The sequence below is a fragment of the Bos javanicus genome, chromosome 26 (genome assembly GCF_032452875.1).
Source record: "Bos javanicus breed banteng chromosome 26, ARS-OSU_banteng_1.0, whole genome shotgun sequence".
NCBI classification, from domain to species: domain Eukaryota; kingdom Metazoa; phylum Chordata; class Mammalia; order Artiodactyla; family Bovidae; genus Bos; species Bos javanicus.
In genome coordinates, this window is record NC_083893.1 from 37,059,726 (window position 1) to 37,080,819 (window position 21,094).

Genomic DNA, 21,094 nt, shown 5'->3' on the forward strand with positions numbered 1-21,094 from the left:
GTTCACCAGAAGCACTTGATTGACAGTTATGGCATCATGGTGCAAAGGGAGGGAAAATTCGGATATAATACCCTTGAATTTTTATTTTTATGACCACACAGTTCATTTCACAGTTCACTTTTGTTGAAAGTATCATATTTAAGTATATAGCATGCCAACATCACACTGAAATATTTTGGAGTCTGGCATTTTAACACAGTGTTGGCTTTATGTCATCTGGGTTTGTACTTAATTTTCTTAAGTTCTTCTGCTTAAGTTCTTCTGCTGTACTTAAGTTCTTCTGCTATTCAGATACCAGAAGCATGAAAATAGCTGTTTTACTACATGAAATAGCAGTAGAGGTATACAAGCATACCTGTTTTACCATGCCTTGCTTTACTGCTCTTTGCTTTACTGTATTTTGTAAATATTACAATTTTTAAAATTGAGGGTTTGTGACACCCTGCACTGAGCAAGTACGTCTATCAACACCATTTTTCCTACAGCATTTACTCACTTTGTGTCTGTGTCACATTTTGTTAATTCTCAGAGTATCTCAAATTTTTCATTATCATTGTATTTGTTATGGTGATCTATGATGAATGATCCTTGATGCTATTATGTAATTATTTTGGAGCACCATGAAGAAGGCAAGCTTGTCTGACCTTAAAAAAATCTGTTAATGTACCTTTTATTTCAGTTGAACAATGCAGTGATAGTTTCAGGTGGACACAGAAGGGACTCAGCCATACATATACATGTATCCATTCTTCCCCAAACTCTCCTCCCATCCAGGCTGCCACATAACACTGAGCAGAGTTCCCTGTGCTGAACACAGTAGGTAGTTGTTGATTATCCACTTGAAACACAGCAGTGTGTTCGGGTTCATCCCAAACTCCCTAAGTATCCCTTCCCCCTGGCAACCACAAGTTCATTCTCTTAAGTCTGCAAGTCTCCTTCTGTTCTGTTAAGATCATTTACCTCATCTTTTCAGAACAACCCACATATAAGGACTGTCACATGTTTCCCTTCTCTGACTTACCTCACTCAGTATGACCCTCTCTAGGTCCGTCCATGTTGCTGCAAATGGCGTTACTGCACTCTCTTTAAAGGCTGAGTAGTATTTCATTGAATATATGTACCACATCTTATTTCATTCCTCTGTCAATGGACATTTAAGTTGCTTCTGTGTCTTGGCTACTGTAAATAGTGCTGTGCTGAACATGGGGGAGAATGTATCCTTTCACATCATGTTTTTCTCCAGGGCTATGCTGGGGAATGGAATTGCGGGGTCATATGGTAGCCCTATTTTTCATTTTTTAAGGAACCTCCATACTGTTCTCCATAGTGACTGTACCGATTTACATTCCCACCAACAGTGTAGGAGAATTCCCTTCTCTCCACATCCTCTCCAGCATTTACTGTTTCAAACTCAATTGACTTTTGAAAATAACAACAAAGGATTTAGACTATTACATAAACTTCACTGGTAAAACATCGGCAGGATTTGAGAGCACTGACTCCAGTTTTGAAAACAGTTCTGCTGTGAGTAAAATACTATCAAGCAGAACTGCATGCTACAGAGAAACCGTCTATGAAAGGAAGAGTCAGTCAATGCAGCCAATTTCTCTGTTGTCTTATTTTAAGAAATTACCATGCCATCTCATCCTTCAGCAACCACCACACTTGGTAAGTGACAGGAGCCATCAATATTAAGGCAAGATTATCCACCAGCAAAGACTTTATGACTCGCTGAAGGCTCATATGATGATGAGCGTCATTTGGTAATCCAGTCTTTTATAATTAAGGTATGTACATTTTTCTAGACATAATACTATCACACACTTAATAGACTACAGTACAGTGTAAACGTAACTTTTATATGTATTGGGAAACCAAAACATTCATGTGATTTGCTTTATCGTCATGTTCACATTATTGTGGTGCTCTGGAACTATGCCTATACAATTACAAAAGAAACAATACTATTTCCAACACAACAATCTTAGGGAAGAGGAAGCGGGGCAAGAAAAGAATACCTACGTAAACCTAGGGCAAGTGAACTCCAAATTTAGGATCTTCTGAGAAGCCTGCTTCTAGTCAAAAGCAACCTAACTACAGGAAGATTCCTTATTATACCCCAGAGAAGTGTATAGAAACAAAGGGAAACATCATTCAATTACTTTATTTATTTATCTCTTACTGCTAGAGGAACTTAAACAGTTAAATAAATACAGGCGTAGGCATAAGATCTCTAGGAATTCAGTTCATCTTGTGGAGTTATATGTCCAAATTCAGAGTTACAGACCATTATTCGTTATAGATCTACATAGCTTTTTAAAAAAAAAAAAAACTCTAGGAATAATATTCAGCAACAGTGCCAAGAAATTCTTCTGTTTTTCAACAGCTCACTTTGAGTGGAAGTTTTCCCTTAAACAAAATTAAATATCTCATGTTTGATCTAATTTCCTTTTATCTCTCCTCCAGCCTTTATATAAATGATGCTTTATTATTAATACACATTTCTATATCTCAAGATCTTCCGGAAAAGGTAACTTAAAAAATGACTTGCTTTCAAATAGATTTAAAAAAAAAAAATCCAAAATTTATATACTTCTAACACAATATGAAAAATTTAAGAATCAAAATTTTCTTCAGCAAGCTAAAAAAAAAACAAAAAACAAAAAAACACAAAGACTATGAACATAGAATGAGTGAAAGATTGTGAAGTCAAACAAACCTAGCTTCAAATTCCAGCTATGTGGTTTTAAGCAAGTAACTTACGGATCTCAGTTCTTCAGATATATTACTAATCTAATGAAGATGTTCTGAGGACTGAAATAATGAATGCAAAGTGCCTACTATATATATATATGTATATATATTGCAGATAATAAGTAAATGCTATTAACAACAAGAAAGGTATCTGTGGAATCATGCCCCCAAATATATTCAAATTTAGCTAGATATTTTCTCTTTTGAAAAAAATAAAACTGTCAAATATTAAAGTAAATGCAGACTATAAGGTACATCTGTTTACCAACTACTCAGAAGGGGAAAGTTAATATTTAGCATTATTTACTGCAGATAATTTTTTTTAAGTTACCACTTGAGTGAAAAATAAACAAGTGAATGTATTCAAACTCAATCCTAAAATTAATGGAAGATTTGGTTTTAACTTTTAAAATAGCTCATGAATTTGAAATGAATTTCAAAACTCCATGTTAACAGCCTTCTCCCTGGAAGAACCAAGTACTTCACTATATAATATGGATATAACGTTACTTAAAGTATTAATTCCTTCTGCCAAATTTTTATGTCAAAGCTGCCTCTAATAAAAGAAACAAGACCAGCTGATTTTATTTCAAAATCGTTTAATCACACAATTAAACCCTTCCCTTTGCCTTATAAAAATCTAAGTAAAAATATGTATTTCTGGTTCTAGAAGGATGGTGGTAGTGATAGCATGGTTTTGAGTCTCCCAAAATCTTCCCATAAAAGCACAGAGAACAATCAGGAAAACAAAGGCAAAACCTGTCAACAACATCTACAACAAAACCAGGTGAACAGTACTTCAGGTGATAGTGGTAAAGTGGTCACACAAACTCTCCAACAGACTGCAGTTATAAAGAGTGGATAAAAAGAATCGTAAAAACACATTTAAAAGCAATGAAAACCTTCCCAAAGCAGAGAGAAGCCAGAGGACAATCGAATTTCAAAAAATTTCAAGGAGTACAAATTATTAGCTTGGGGTTTACATAGCTCAGGGCTAGAGCTGCAGGAAAATGGTGGTATAGTTCATGCAGCAGAAAGTTGAAGCTTTATGGGTTTTAACTATCAGAGGATGGAGTACAAAGCAGACAGAGCAGCTAGAAATTATGGGGTGATCCCCAGGAGCAAAGAAACCACTGAGAGGCTAAGTTCCATCTCTGCTCAAATTCTTGGCTGACTGCTATATACAGGAGGAGACTCCAGGACACCAGTCTAACACAGCAGCAGTGCGAGACAAAGCAGAGAACGGAAACATGCTGCTGCTGGCAAGATGGAAAGGCAGGAAGGGTAAGGAGACAAAGTTTGCAACTTGAGGAAAGGAAAGCCAACTGCCCTCTAGAATATAACATCAATCATCCCAGAATATAAGAGAATGCAGAGTTTCCACAACTCATTATTTCCAATGTCCAGTTTTCAAGAAGCAGCAACAAGAAAAAGAAAGCAAAGAAAAAAGACAAGGTCATGTCACAAGCATATAGGAGCCAGTTTGAAGAGGCTCCAAGAAGCTACATCTGAGAAAATTTAGGCACCAAAATAACTAAGCATGGTAAAGAACTATAACCATTGAAAAAAACAGGAATCCATGAGTGCATGCTGATAACAGATAATTATGGGATAAGGGAAAACTCTTGGTAATAAAAGTAGAATGCCAAGGGCTATGGTTTTTCTGTATTTGTGTTAACATTTAAAAAAAATTTTAAATGATGTATTTTTGGAACCCAGTAAAACAAAACAACACTCTAAAAGGTGCTGAGAAAACAGAAGCTTTACAACACTCTAAGTATGACTACGTGAGGAACTGACCTTATTTAGAACTTTTATCTATAATAAGGACAGACTATCCTAAATATACTGCTTTAGAGTACAGAACTCTCACACGACAAAAGTTTACAGGCTTTGTTTTCACTGACTATTATCTTAGCTCGTTTCTCAAAAATATCACTGGTTGCTAAAACCAGAAAAACAAAAGAGAGAAGAGATGAGATGAGAAGAGGCCCACTACACTGTTTAATGTCTTTTATACAGAGATGTAGGGGCAAATCCCTTCTAGAATTTGACATCAGAATCTCTCTTCCACTGAAAAGCAGGCACGGTTTATCAAGAGATAAACTAAGAAACCTATCAGGTTTCCTTCTCCAAAAACTGACCTCTTTTCTGCAAGGCTATTTTTCATCTAATTTATCTTCTATTTAACTGCACATGGGAATATTATTTTCTTTTGCAAAGTATCTAAAATCCTCTTAGAAGCTGAACTATAAATTTAAAAATAATCTTAATAATCTTAGTGACTGCAACACTAATGTGAAATAATTTAGTCTTCTAACAGTAGTACTACAAACACAGCAGTTGAGTTCTTCTGTGATTAAAAAACTAACTAGTCAATGCAAAAAAAAAAAAAAAGCAACTTCAGAATGAGTGTTCACTTTCTAAAACATTTGATAAAAGCAAGGTGTAAGAATCAGTTTTTACAAACACAACTACGTTTCCATTCCCAAGCTTTATTTGGAAAATTCAAAACTGTATTTAATATAATTAGAAAACAACTTCCCTTCACAGTGCAAGATCCTTTCAAATTAATAAATTCAAATTCCAGTTTTCACAACTAAATGTCCAAAAAACCCAGTTTTATAAAAAGATTTACTTTTTTCTTGATAAATATGAGACTGATTATATCAAGGCATAACAAAAGAAGTTGTATCTACTGAAGCCTTAGTGTGTAGTAATGGCAACCCACTCCAGTATTCTTGTCTAGAGAATCCCGTGGACAGAGGAGCCTGGTGGGCTGCTGTCCATAGGGTCACACAGAGTTGGACACAACTGAAGCGACTTAGCATGCATGCATGCATGCACTGGAGAGGGAAACGGCAATCCACTCCAGTATTCTTGCCTGGAGAAGCCCAGGGACTGAGGAGCCTGGTGGGCTGCTGTCTATGGGGTCGCACAGAGTCGGACACAACTGAAGCAACTTAGCAGCAGCAGCAGGCACCATAGTTTATTTACCTATCTGATCACAATTACCAGCAAAGCAGCACACTTGTCCATTTTTACAGATGTGTAACTTGCCCAAGAACATGTAACAAACAGTAAAACCGTATCACCAGGATGTGAACATAGCACTTGCTAACTCAAAAGTCAGGATTATTTCTACTCTGCGTTGCCTTCTGAAGCATAAAGCTGTACAACTCCAGTAGTTTCAGTAAACAGTTTCCTATGAATACTTCTAACTTGTTTCCTCTTTGGCAAAATTTTCTCTTAAATTACAACAGCTAAGTTTGGTAAATCTTCACACAGACTTCTGGCAGTCTGAAATTCAAAATAAAGTTAAGAAAGAAAAAAATCCTCACAGAGAACCATTTTATTATTTCAAAATGAAGTTTAAAAAATAAAGAAATCCTTGCAGAAAGCCATCACTGTCTGTGGGTGATGAGTATGATCCTTTCCTGGATTTCAGGAAAAAATTATTAAAGTTATATTTTACTTGATTCAAGGTCAAGTTCAAAAATGCTTAAGAAACAAACATTTAAAAGAATATTAAGCTAGGTGACGTCCCTGGTGGCAAAGTGGATAAGAATCTACCTGCCAATGCAGGGGACATGGGTTTGATCCCTGGTCCAGGAGGATTCCACATGCTGTGGAAGCCCATGTGCCACAACTTCTGCGTCTGTGCTCTAGAGCCCACAAGCCACAACTTCTGAGCCTGTGTGACGCAACTACTGAAGCCCACGTGCCCAGAGCCTGCGTTCCACAGCAAAAGCCACCACAATCAGCAGCCCATGCACTGTCACAAAGAGTAGCCCCTCTCAGAGCAGCTAGAGAAAGCCCGTGTGCAGCAATAAAGACCCAGTGCAACCAAAAGATAAAAGTTAAAAAAACATATTAAGTTAAAACTATAACAACACTGGGCTTCCCAGGTGGCTCAGTGGTAAAGAATCTGCCTGCCAATGCAGGAGATGCAGCAGACGCAGGTTTGACCCCTGGATTGGGAAGATCCTCTGTAGGAGGAAATGGCAACCCACTCTAGTGTTTTTGCCTAGAGAAGCCCATGGACAGAGGAGCCTGGCAGGCTGCAGTCCATGGGTTGACACAACTGAAGAGACTAAGCATGCACGAATATAACAATGCTAAGTGATCCCTATGGCACTGTAACAACTTGGACATGTTTAAATAGGTCTCAAGGAGGAGAAATGTGAATACGCATGCCTAAACGTTAAAAACCTAAGAAGCTTTGAATCATGATAGCAGGCTAATTTAGAACAATTTTATATACATACAAGTGGTCTACAGATATCTTCTATCTAATCTTAATTGGTTTATGCTCTTTCAAAAATTTGATCATTCTAAAATGTTATTCTATTTGTTTCAAATATTTTCATATGAAGCTGGGTTTCAAAGAGGCAGAGGAACTAGAGATTAAATTGCCAACATACGCTGGATCGTGGAGAAAGCAAGGGAGTTCCAGAAAAACATCTACTTTTGCTTCATTGACTGTGCTAAAGCCTCTGATTGTATAGATAACAACAAACTGTGGAAAATTTTTTAAGAGATGGGAGTACCAGACCATCTTAACGTGTTTCCTGAGAAACCTGTAGGCAGGTCAAGAAGTAACAGTTACAACCAGACATGGAACTCACTGGTTCAAAATTGGAAAAGTAGTATAACAAGGCTGTATACTGTCAACTTCTGTGCAGAGTACATCATGTGAAATGCTGGGCTGGATGAATCACAGGCTGGAATCAAGACTGCCAAGAGAAATGTCAACAACCTCAGATATGCAGATGATACTACTCTAATGGCAGAAAGTAAGGAGGAACTAAAGAGACTCTTCATGAGGGTGAAAGAGGAGAGTGAAAAAGCTGTCTTGAAACAACATTCAAAAAAACTAAAATCAAGGCATCAGGTCCCATCATGTCACGGCAAGTAGAAGGGGAAGAGTAGTAGTGACAGATTTTATCTTCTGGACTCCAAAATCACTGCTGATGGTGACTGCAGCCGTGAAATTACAAGACACTTGCTTTTTGGAAGGAAAGTTATGACAAACCTAGACAGCATATTAAAAAGCAAAGATATTACTTTGCCGACAAAGGTCCACGTAGTCAAAACTATGGTTTTCCCAGTAGTCATGTATGGATGTGAGAGTTGGACCATAAAGAAGGCTGCATGCCAAAGAATTGATGCTTTTGAACTGTGGTGTTGGAGAAACTCTTAAGAGTCCTTGGACAGCAAGGAGATCAAACCAGTCAATCCTAAAGGAAATCAACCCTGAATACTCATTGGAAGGACTGATGCTGAAGTTGAAGCTCTAATACTTTGGCCATCTGATGTAAAGAGCTGACTCACTGCAAAAAACCCTAAAGCTGGGAAAGATTGAAGCCAAAAGGCGAAGTGGGGGGCAAAAGATGAGATGGTTGGATAGCACTACCAACTCAATGGACCTGAATCTGAGCAAATTCCAAGAGGTAGTGGAGGACAGAGGAGCCTGGCATGCTACAGCCCATGAGGTCACAAAGAGTCAGATGCTACTCAGCAACTGAACAACAACTTTTCACATCACTAAGTGAAGCAGTCATGGTAAAAATATCTTAAGAGCTCTTAAGCCTTAAGCTTCCAAAATTGAAATCAACAATAAGCATTTTTTTGTTCTTCCTCCAAAAAGGGGGGCATTATTATTTGTTCTTCTGTTTTTTCTAGAGTGTCAATTTCTGTTTTAGAGATTACAATAAACCACACAAGATAAATTTATATTCAGTAGGGGGAAAACATAAAATACTGAGATTATAATAGTATATTTCCTTTAGTGTGAATTCTAGAAACTTGGAAGCTATATGAATTGAGTTCTATTTTTATACTAACAAAAATGTTTAGAAGAAAATAATGTAAAAAAGAATTTAATAAAAATGAGATGAATGTTTTGACTTCTCAACACGAAGACAAAAAAGCAAGGATGAATTGAAAATAATAATTTATTCTCTCCTCCACTAACAATTTTAAGTACTCCTTAAACTATGTGAATAATACACAGCACCACAACACTAAGTAACTTTACATGGTCAGGTGTGTAACCATAGTGACTAAAAACTATTGAGATAGCGTGCTTGTTTCCAAGATTAAGCTGTCACCCGGGAAAAGGTGATGGCACTATATAACCCAAGCCTACAAGGACTAACATAAGAACATGAACCACTGTCCATGCTTTGTCCTTCAACTCTCCAGAAATACTGGTCTTTATTTTTATTTTTTGACAAGGCGATACAGTCACAAAAATCAAACGATACAAAAAAAGTTTATAGTGAAGAGTTTGGATCCCACCTTCACCCCTGTCCATTATCATTAACCCAGTTTCCTTCACCTTTTCCCCATAAAAATCTTTATTGGTTTCTTGTATATTCTTTCAGAGATTCATTATACAGGTCCTTATTAAAATAAAGTAGGATACATATACTTCACAAATTGTCATGTTTTTCTTTGTATCATTGATCTCAATTCAACATGACCTAAATAATGACTCACTATACTCTCTTGATGCCTTCATGAAGTCTTGGGTCCAAGACTGACCCAAGGCTTTAGGTGAGCAGTATCTCAGATATAGCAAGAGAACGGTGAGCAAAGGAGACAACAATAGCTAGGGGTTAAAAGCCACAAGCAATAGACACAAGAGCTTGGTATGTTTAAATATCTAAGGCTGGGAATGGCGAACTATGGGGTCCATGGACCCAATCCAGTCCACTGTTTGTTTTTCTATGGCCTGTGGGCTACCAATGGTTTCCACATTTTTAAATGGTTAAAAAAAAAAAAAAGAACTTTATGACACACAAAAATTATAAAATTCATATAATACAGCTTTATGGTTACACAGTCAAGTCATGCCCATTCATTTACCTACTGTCTTATCTACGACTGCTTTCTTACTACAAGGCAGAGTTGAATAGTTGCAAAAGAAACCATGTGAATGCCAAAGCCTAGACTATTTACTTATCTGGCACTTTAGAGAAAAAATCTGCCAGCCTCTTCTCTTGCTGCTGCTGCTGCTAAGTCGCTTCAGTCGCGTCCAACTCTGCGCGACCCCATTGACGGCAGCCCACCAGGCTTCCCCGTCCCTGGGATTCTCCAGGCAAGAACACTGGAGTGGGTTGCCATTTCCTTCTCCAATGCATGAAAGCGAAAAGTGAAAGCGAAGTCACTCAGTCGTGTCCGACTAGCGACCCCATGGACTGCAGCCTACCAGGCTCCTCCGTCCACGGGATTTTCTAGGCAAAAGTACTGGAGTGGGGTGCCATTGCCTCTTCTCTTAGGAAGGTCTATTTGGCTGAAGCACTGTGAGTGAGGGGCTGAGTACAAAAAGAAACTAGTGAGGGAAAGAGGGACATGCATGTCATGGTAATGATTTGGGTCTATAATCTAAGAGGAATGGGGAAGCCATTAAGAGAATTTTAAGTAGGAAAGGGACAATCAGATATGCATTTTGAAAAGCTTATTCTGGTTGTCATATTGGTAACCAGGGAGGAGGCTAATATAATAAGTAGTTCAAGCAAAGTATAAACACAGCTTAGACTATAGGGATGGAAAAATAAAGAGGCTGGGCCAGATTATTTCTGAGATTCCCTTCCAGCTTAAAATTTAAGAATCACAAGGGTTTACAAGTCTGGTTTTGCAACTTTCCAGGGTATTTTTAATTATCAAAAACAATTTTCAAAACTGTTATGCTACGAACAGCTTTCTAACAGGTTGTAAGAAATATGCCAACAGAGCATTCTGTATCTAAGAAGTCTGGAAATTACTGCAGGATAAATGATTCCCCCCATTAGCATGCTTTCTAAAATACAGTTTATATTTTTTATAAGTTGGAAAGGACTACTCTTATGAAATTTACCACTAAAGAATTTACAGATAATATAAATTAACACAGAGGGGAACAAGCACAAATACTGCTCAAGTACATTTTTGGTATACCTTCTTTCCTCTAAGGTAGTAATAACAAAGAACATACCTGCTACATTCTAGCAATGTAACTTTAAGGCGGCCTTCAGTGAGTGCCCATTGTTGTATATGGATAAGCTCTTCGTCGTCGTCTTCAAATCCTTGCAAGGTTTGGAACGGGAAAAAAGGCTTATACCTGACAAAAGTAAAGATAAGTCTAAATTTCTGAATAATAAACACCACACTTTAAAGCATTGTAACAAAACCTACCTGTAGGAAAACAACACAAAACAAAACACCTAATACCTAAATTATAAAACCAGTTTACCCCTGTCCCTCATAACTGGCTGCAAATGCTGCTTTCTCTGCAGTAGTCAGAACTTCCTGGTTTTTCTGGCATGCCCTCACTGACCAGGCAGGACTCCAGGAAGAAAGTTAAAGAAAATCTAAGGCCAACCAGTGGGCTCTGAAATTTAAGTTGGGAGGAGAGAGATTCTTTCTGGATCAGATGGGAAGTGTTCCTACAGTAACAAGATCAAAATTCAGAATGCACTGTTCCATGGAAACAATATAACTGGATAGTGATTAGTACTAGATAATGATAAATAATAACACAACAACAATTAACAGCAGCAAAGGTATTTATCAGAGATGTTTACTGTTTGCCAGGCAGTGTGCTAAGAGCTTTACATGCTTTGTATCTTATTCACGCTAACAATCCTGAGTGGGCAATATTACTAGCTTCCCTTTCCAGATGAAGTGAGGGTTAGAAAGGTTAAAGAATTTGTTCAACATTACATGGTGAGTGGCATAACCAGAATTCAAGCTATTCTGACTTCATCAAAGCTCAAACTACATAATGCTTCTGTTATGTAGTGTTTATAAACATAAACACTTCCGTTACCTATGAATTATTCAGGTCTTTACGTGCTCATCGTTAATACTCTAGGTTTTTATGGAGATGCTTGTGGTGAGTTACAAACTGCAGCTTTAAAAACCTTTGATATGTACTTCGTACTTCTCCATTTAAGCAAAGGACAAAAAATAAGAGAAAACTGGAGTTGAGGGTCTATAGTTTTCAATTAACTCTACTTGCTGTCACTAGTGGAGAAGGCAATGGCACCCCACTCCAGTACTCTTGCCTGGCAAATCCCATGGACGGAGGAGCCTGGTAGGCTGCAGTCCATGGGGTTGCGAAGGGTCAGACACGACTGAGTGACTTCACTTTCACTCTTTACTTTCATGCACTGGAGAAGGAAATGGCAACCCACTCCAGTGTTCTTGCCTGGAGAATCCCAGGGGCGGGGGAGCCTGGTGGGCTGCCGTCTATGGGGTCGCACAGAGTCGGACACGACTAAAGCAACTTAGCAGTAGCAGCAGCAGCTGTCACTAGATATGACATTTGCCTGCTCAAAAGCTTTATGCCTTCTCACTAACCATACAATATAAAAGATAGTCAAAAGTTCTTGGTTTCATGTTCAAGGTCTACCAAAACCAATCTTTCCAATAGCATTTTTCCTTAATAGAAACTTTCTAATCTAGAAGAGTAGTCACCTCATGAACCCAGAAGATGCCATGTGTATTCCTGCTTTCAAGCCTTTTGTACAAAGTGAAGGTTTCCCCTATTCCTCAAAGCCTGCTGCTGCTGCTACTGCTAAGTCGCTTCAGTCGTGTCCGACTCTGTGTGATCCCAGAGATGGCAGCCTACCAGGCTCCCCCGCCACTGGGATTCTCCAGGCAAGAACACTGGAGTGGGTTGCCATTGCCTTCTCCAATGCATGAAAGTGAAAAGTGAAAGTGAAGTCGCTCAGTCGTGTCCAACCCTCAGTGACTCCATGGACTGCAGCCTATCAGGCTCCTCTGTCCACGGGATTTTTCAGGCAAGAGTACTGGAGTGGGTTGCCATTGCCTTCTCCATCCTCAAAGCCTACTCAAACCCTAAACAATTGGCTTTAGGTCCTGTATCATGGTAGACCACACACACTGCTTTCATTCTTCTTTATCTTATAGTTATTTAAAAACTGCTGGGCATTTATGCCTTGAAATCTCAGATGTACTCTGGTCTCACAATTATCTAACCCCTCACACATACCATCAGGACTGAAGCATGTATCAATCTGGTTTATAAAATTCCAACACTAAAAATGAAACAAACATTAAGAAAATACGAATGGCCCTCAACAGTTTATACTGAAAAAGACTGTTAGAGGAAGAGAAATACTACTTTACGGTTGCCCGCTGAAACATGAATAAAGAAAAACACCTCTTGGGAAGGTGAGCAGACACACAGACAACGCTCAGTGCTCTTCTGCTGCTTCTGGGATGGATGGAAAACAGAAAAGCCCCTTTAGTTTCTTAATTTCCACTGAACTTCTTTGATTCAGACAGACTGGCGCCAAATTTCTGAGAGGAAAAAAGTTAGGAACTACATCTATCATAGAAATGCCAGATGATGTGGTAGCTGAATGTTTTTAATAAGCCTTATGACTCCTGAAGAACATGTTACAGTCACTCTATTAAAAACAAAAAAATCGCAAAAAGTACTACATACACTAGCAACTTTGAATAATCCAGGTGCTAAATCACAGCTGCTGCATGAATTACCTTTTCTTGTCAAATATAAAGCTAAAATTCAATTTAAAAATTTCTCACAGGTGTGTGACTTCAATGTTACAAGCAGTAAAATCTAATTTGGGTTTATTAATATTTCTAGGGGTGTTGCTGAAAGGATTTCTGCACAAAAATAAACTAAAATTAAAAAATGTATTCCATTTAAAAACAGCACACTAAACAGTGGGATAAAGCTACTTGTTCAACACCCTCTCATCACTCAAAAAAACAGAATCAAAATGGCTTAAAGACGTTAAGACATGACACCGTAAAACTCCTAGAAGAGAACATAGGCAAAACATTCTCTGACATAAATCATACCAGTATTTTCATAGGTCAACCTCTTAAGGCAACAGAAATAAATATAAACAAATAGAACCTAATCAAACTTATAAGCTTTTGTACTGCAAAAAAATAAATAAATAAACAAAACAAAAAGATGACCTACAGATTGGGAGAAAATATTTGCAAATGATGCAACTGACATGGGCTTAATTTCTGAAATATACCAACAATTCATACAACTGAACAAGAAAATAGCCCAAAATAAAAATGGGCAGAAGATCTAAAAGGACATTTCTCCAAAGAATAAATACAGACGGCCAGTAAGCACATGAAAAGATGCTCAACATCACTAATTATCAAAGAAATGCAAATCAAAATTATTACAATGAGGTACTACCTCAAACTGGTCAGAATGGCCATTATTAAAGAGTCTACAAACGACAAATGCTGGGGAGGATATGGAGAAAAGGGAACCCTTCTACCCGGTTGGTGGTAATAGAAGTTGTAGTCATAGTCACTCTAGAAAACAATAGAGAGGTTCCTCAGAAAACTAAAAATAGACTTACCATATGATCCAGCAATCATACTCCTGGGCATATATCCAGAAAAAACTATAATTCAAAAAAATACATACACCCCTATGTTCACAGTAGCACTATTCACAACAGCCAAGACGTGGAAACAACCTCTACATGTCCATTGACAGATGAATGAATAAAGAAGATGTGCTACACAAATACAATGAAATATTATTCAGCCATAAAAAAGAACAAAATAATGCCATTTGTAGCAGCACAGCTCAACAGATGCAACTAAAGATTATTGTACTAAGTGAAGTAAGTCAGAAAGAGAAAGACAGATACCAGGTAATATAATTTATCAGTTCAGTTCAGTTGCTCAATCGTGTCTGACTCTTTGCAACCCCATGAACCGCAGCAGGCCAGGCCTCCCTGTCCATCACCAACTCCTGGAGTCCACCCAAACCCACGTTCGTTGAGTCAGTGATGCAATCCAACCATCTCATCCTCTGTCGTCCCCTTCTCCTTCCGCCCTCAATCTTTCCCAGCATCAGAGTCTTTTCAAATGAGTCAGCTCTTCGCGTCAGGTGGCCAAAGTATTGGAGTTTCAGCTTCAACATCAGTCCTTCCAATGAACACCCAGGACTGATCTCCTTTAGAATGGACTGGCTGGATCTCCTTGCAGTCCAAGGGACTCTCAAGAGTCTTCTCCAACACCACAGTTCAAAAGCATCAATTCTTCGGCACTCAGCTTTCTTTATAGTCCAACTTTCACATCCATACATGACCTCTGGAAAAACCATAGCCTTGACTAGATGGAACTTTGTTGACAAAGTAACGTCTCTGCTTTTTAATACGCTGTCTAGGTTGGTCATAACTTTCCTTCCAAAGAGTAAGCGTCTTTTAATTTCATGGCTGCAGTCACCATCTGCAGTGATTTTGGAGCCCAAAAATAAAGTCTGACACTGTTTCCACTGTTCCTTTTTGTAAGGACAAGTCACGTGGCATGTGGGATCTTAGTTTCCCAACCAGGGCTTGAACCAGGGACCCCTGCATTAACCACTGAAGCACCTGGGAAGTCCCTGCAGAATCTAAAACATGACACAGATGAACCTATCCATGAAAGAGGAACAGAGTCACAGACACAGAGAACAGACTTGTGGTTGCCAAGGGGGAGGAGGGTTTGGGAGAGGGATAAAGTTGGAGGTTGGGGTTAACACATGTAAGTTTTAATATATAGACTGGATAACAACAAGGTCCTACTATATAGCACAGGGAACTATATTCAACATTCTGTGATAAACCATAATGGAAAAGAATATGAAAAAGAATGTATTAATATATATGTGTATAACTGAGTCACTTTGCTGTATAGCAGTAATTAAACAACACTGCAAATTATACTTCAACAAAACAAAACAAAAAGCCACTTGTTCAGCAAGTTAATAAACAGAACCCACACACTCTCAAAGAACACTTGGTTTTCAAAACTTTTAGTCCAAGTCTTTAGTAGCTCAAGTTCATAAAGGAATCCAAACAATGAAGCAGGCTACTTTTATAACTTCCTTTTGTCTTTCCAAGGGAACATTTCATGCAAAGACAGGCACAATAAAGAACAGAAATGGTATGGACCTAACAGAAGCAGAAGATATTAAGAAGAGGTGGCAACAATACACAGAAGAACTATAAAAAAAGATCTTCATGACCCAGATAATCATGATGGTGTGATCACTCACCTAGAGCCAGACATCCTGGAATGTGAAGTCAAGTGGGCCTTAGAAAGCATCCCTATAAACAAAGCTAGTGGAGGTGATGGAATTCCAGTTGAGCTATTTCAAATCCTAAAAGATGATGCTGTGAAAGTGCTGCACTCAATATGCCAAAAAATTTGGAAAACTCAGCAGTGGCCACGGGACTGGAAAAGATTAGTTTTCATTCCAGTCCCAAAGAAAGGCAATGCCAAAGAATGCTCAAACTACTGCACAACTGCACTCATCTCACACACTAGTAAAGTAATGCTCAAAATTCTCCAAGCAGACTTCAACAGTACGTGAACTTCCAGATGTTCAAGCTGGATTTAGAAAAAGCAGAGGAACCAGAGATCAAATTGCCAACATCCACTGGATCATGGAAAAATCGAGAGAGTTCCAGAAAAACATCTACCTCTGTTTTATTGACTATGCCAAAGTCTTTAACTGTGTGGATCACAACAAACTGTGGAAAATACCAGACCACCTGACCTGCCTCCTGAGAAATCTGGAAGCAGGTCAAGAAGCAACAGTTAGAACTGGACATGAACAATAGACTGGTTCCAAATAGGAAAAGGAGTACGTCAAGGCTGGGTATTGTCACCCTGCTTATTTAACTTATATGCAGAGCATATCATGAGAAACGCTGGGCTGGAAGAAGCACAAGCTGGAATCAAGATTGCCAGGAGAAATATCAATAACCTCAGATATGCAGGTGACACCACACTTATGGCAGAAAGTGAAGAGGAACTAAAGAGCCTCTTGATGAAAGTGAAAGAGGAGAGTGAAAAAGGTGGCTTAAAGCTCAACATTCAGAAAACTAATACCATGGCATCCGGTCCCATCACTTCAGGCAAATAGACGGGGAAACAGTGGGTGTCTTCCCACCCTATCACAAAATCCTTTCATTAGCCTTTATCTCTTGTTAACCTATCAACTTAAAACTGTCAGTTTTCTCACTCAAGTTCCCAGAAGACAAACCTTTTACAAGCTATCTGTATTTCCTCTTGTAGAAACTTTAAAAACCAATATGGGAAGATGGACTTTCATAACAACAGCATGAGACACTCCATTGACCTGCTCCCAGTAAAACTGGGGAAATTATTAAAACAAATATTAAGGCCTCTGGAAATGGTTCCAAGGGCAAACAGAAAGTAAAGAAACTTATAATTAAGAAAACCTATAGAAACGTGGTAAGAAAGGTGACAATCTGTGGTCCTGAAGTCAAGACTGCTCCCACCAATAGGCTCAGCAAGAAAGATACTTCACTCTGGACTGCTGTAGCCAAGAACACAGGGTGCCTTGCCATCACCACCACCCCAACTCCAATTCCCTGTCAGAGGAAAGAACAGGTCATCAGTGTTTCTCATATGGCCCTCGACTACCTATGATGAGGTTAAGTTCAGGGCAAGAATGCTCAAGAAATTGGGAGCTCCTTTCATTGACCCTGTCCCCACTTGAGAAATGCAGACTCTATCTTGGGCATAGCACACTAAGGATTCTGCCATCTTGACTGTCCTTGCCCTGGTTCATGACACAGTGGTTCTCTGCCAAGAGAGGCAACCCAAGAGGACCTCAGGTTTCTGCCACCCCGTGAGGCTTCTGTCACCCCCTCATCTCACTTGCATCTAACATCCAACAGCTAGAGTCAGGGAACATTCCAGGGCATTGTTGAAAACAAAAGATATGTCAGAGACTTAACACGCCACTAAAATAATCCAAGCAAATCACTAAAACAATCATTAAACAAACACTAAACCCTGGGAGAGGGGGACAGTATCCAGTTACTACAATATATTATCTAAAATATTTGGTTTCCAACAAAAAATATGAGGCATATAAAGCAACAGGAAAGCATGATCTGTAAAGCAGAAAGAAAGCAGGCAACACAAACTACAGTTAAATGACCAGTTAAAATGACCAGGTGTTGGACTTAACAGAAAAAGACTTTAAAATAGCTCTTAAAAACATGTTTGCGAAAAAAATGTTTAAAGCATGATTAAAGAAGTAAAAGGAGGTATTATGACAATGTCACACGAAATCTTTAATATCAATGGACACACTGATACATTTTTTAAACTATGTATTTTTAAAAAAACTGTGAATTCTGGACTTGAAAAATACAATAAAATTTAAAGTACAGAGAAATTTTGAAGTTCAACAAAAGGGCTCTGAACAGTCGCTATGAACTTATAGAAGAAAAAAAAGTAGTAAACTGGAAGACAGAGCAATAGAGGTTGGTAAGCCAAAAAACGGGGGGTGGGGGTGGGGTGGGGGAGGCGGATGAAGAAAAACAAACTGAGCCTTAGAGAAATGATATCATTAAGTATACCAACATAGACATAATGGGAGTGCCAGTGGGAGGGGAGGGGACAGAGAGAGAAAAGCAGAAAAATATTCAAATAGAGGTAGCTGCTGCTGCTGCGTCGCTTCAGTCACTTCAGTCGTGTCCAACTCTGTGCAACCCCATAGACGGCAGCCCCCTAGGCTCCCACGTCCCTGGGACTCTCCAGGCAAGAATACTGGAGTGGGTTGCCGTTTCCTTCTCCAATGCATGCATGCATGCTAAGTCGCTTCAGTTATGTCCGACTCTGGGCGACCCTATGGACAGCAGCCCACCAGGCTCCTCTGTCCACGGGATTCTCTAGGCAAGAATATTGGAGTGGGTTGCCATTTCCTTCTCCAAAATAGAGGTAGCTAGTAAGCCCCAAAGCCACAAATTACATGATTTCATTCATATGAAAATCCAGAATAAAGACATCGACAGTAGTTAGTGGTTGCTTAGGGTTTAGGGTGGTAGATGGGTAAGGAGGATGATGGTTGAGGGTATGGGGTTTTGTTTTTGAGGTGATAAAAAATGGTCTAAAATGACGTGAGAGTAGTACTATCTGTGAATATACTAAAAACCACTGAATTGTAGGTTTAAATAGCTGAATTTGGAGTATGAATTATATCTCAATAAAGCTATTTTAAAAATCTAACCCAGTTACCCAGAGATAATTGCTCTTGTCATTGTTTTGATATGTAAATGTTTGGTTAGAATTATCTGATTAAAGAAACAAAACCATAAATGACACTTTTCATTAAAATAACTTATAGGAGACAAACAGTTTTTCGAGGCAGAAGCCCAGTGTGTCCCTCTTTGCCTGACAAAATAATAAGTCTATTCTTTCCTAACTAAAATAAAATAAAGTAACTTACAGGTTGTTTTAAGGCTTATGAGAAAGAGTTACTGAATGGCTACCATACCATGTACTGACTGTATAGAGCACTTATTTGCTCGCGTAATTCCCCCAAACCAGGCATCAGCACACTGTACATAAGGAAACAGCCCTAGATGGCTCACAAACACTATACCCTGGAGCCCAAACTGGAACCTGTATTAGTTTCCTAGCACCGCCACAACAGAATACCATAGACTGGGTGGCATAAAACACAGAAGCTTGTTTTCTCACAGTGGAAGTCAAAGATCAAGATGCCAGGAGAGCTGGTTTCTGGTAAAACCTCTCTCCTGGCTTACAGACAGCCACCTTCTTGCTGTAACCTCTCCTGGCCTTCCTGCTGTATCCTGCACACACCCTCTTTGCACACACCCTCTGCACACACACTTCTGGTATCTCTTCCTTTTCTTGTAAGAAGCCAGTCTTACTAGGATTAGAACTCCATCCTTATGAACTCTTTAACATTAATTACCTCCTTAAAGGCCCTATTATTTCAAATAGTTACACTGAAGGTTAGGGCTTTAACATTTTGGGGATACAATTTGTCCATAAAAGAACTCAAACATAACTCCAGAGCCGGGTCTACAGTTCCTGAGGCTGATTTGATGACCACCTTGATTTCTGCTGGAACACATGCTCTAAACCTGGCCTGCAGTTATCTGACAAGGATGGGCATGGTTTCACATGTACTACTGTGCTTGATTCTCACTCAGCAACAGGGTGAGGCATAGCTGCAGATCATTTCCCCATTTCACACAACAGGTTCAGAGAGAACAAAGAGCCTTGCTGGAGACTGCATCCTTTATTAAAAAGTCACATGAAATACATACCAACAAAATGAGGGTCTAAAGCAAGAAAGAAGAAAGTAATCCAGGAAACAGGGGATCCAAGTCAAGAAGGCAATGATGTCCTAAACCCAGATGACAGGACTGTGGCAAACCAAGGGACAAGTCCAGTTTGGGGAAGATGATGAAAACTCCAAGAAGGAACTCTCCAGAAAATAGGGAATGAAAGAAGAAATAAGGAAGAGATTCATTTTTCAATTAAATCTTGAAGATTTGGTTAAGACAATTTGGTAAGAGGATAAAAAAGAATTCAAACTTGACTCTAGGAACTGATTTGAAAAGCTCAAAGATTTTTAAATTGTAGTACAGAAAAGGAAGCATAAACCAGCATATTTGGCAGTTCTGCAATAAAAAAAAATTGTACAGACCTAACAGTAAGGTATATATATGTCAATCAAGCAAGATTTAAGTCTGCATAGAACATAATTGTTATTATATATAAAGAAGGATGCAGTTCAGTGAATGAACTGAAAACAGTGACATAACTGGATTGGGAAAGACAGAAAGGAACGTGCTGCTGCTGCTAAGTCGCTTCAGTCGTGTCCGCCTCTGTGCAACCCCATAGAGGGCAGCCCACTAGGCTTCCCTGTCCCTGGGATTCTCCAGGCAAGAATACTGGAGTGGGTTACCATTTCCTTCTCCAATGAATGCTGCTGCTGCTGCTGCTAAGTCGCTTCAGTTGTGTCTGACTCTGTGTGACCCCATGGACAGCAGCCCACCAGGCTCCTCTGTCCACGGGATTCTCCAGGCAAGAATACTGGGGTGGGTTGCCATTTCCTTCTCCAAAAGGAAGGTGAGAAGGTATCATTTAGCTAAATCTTCATCTATCTTAGAAGGAAGTCAATCAACAGAAAATATTTAAAGATGTTGAAGCAAGACAACTGACTGTATGACTTTGTTGAACAATATAGGCAATGTCATAATTAATTAGCTAACATTTACTGTCACAGCTAACGTTTACTGAGTACTTACTACATAAGTCATTTATTAATTCTTGCAATTTTGTAAGACAGATACTGTAATTAATCCCCATTTTGTAGATGAAGAAACTAGACACAGAGAGGTTAAAAACTTGCTCAAGGTTACACAATTAGTAAGTGGTAAAGCCAAGAAGAGAATCTAAGCAGTGTGGCTTCAAAATCTATGCTATTTATCACTGCCTCTTAAAAGTTGCTAAAAACAGAAATAGTACATATAAATGG

At 38.8% G+C, this 21,094-nt stretch overlaps 1 protein-coding gene across 1 annotated transcript in view; it reads right to left on the bottom strand.

Annotated features, from left to right (window-relative positions):
- The window catches only part of PDZD8 (PDZ domain containing 8), an 85,828-nt gene that overhangs the window by 47,220 nt on the left and 17,514 nt on the right, over positions 1 to 21,094 (bottom strand). Inside the window, exon 2 of the mRNA XM_061403611.1 lies at positions 10,736 to 10,861. Coding sequence (XP_061259595.1) covers positions 10,736 to 10,861 — 126 coding nt within the window. The remainder of the gene's footprint in view (positions 1 to 10,735; positions 10,862 to 21,094) is intronic.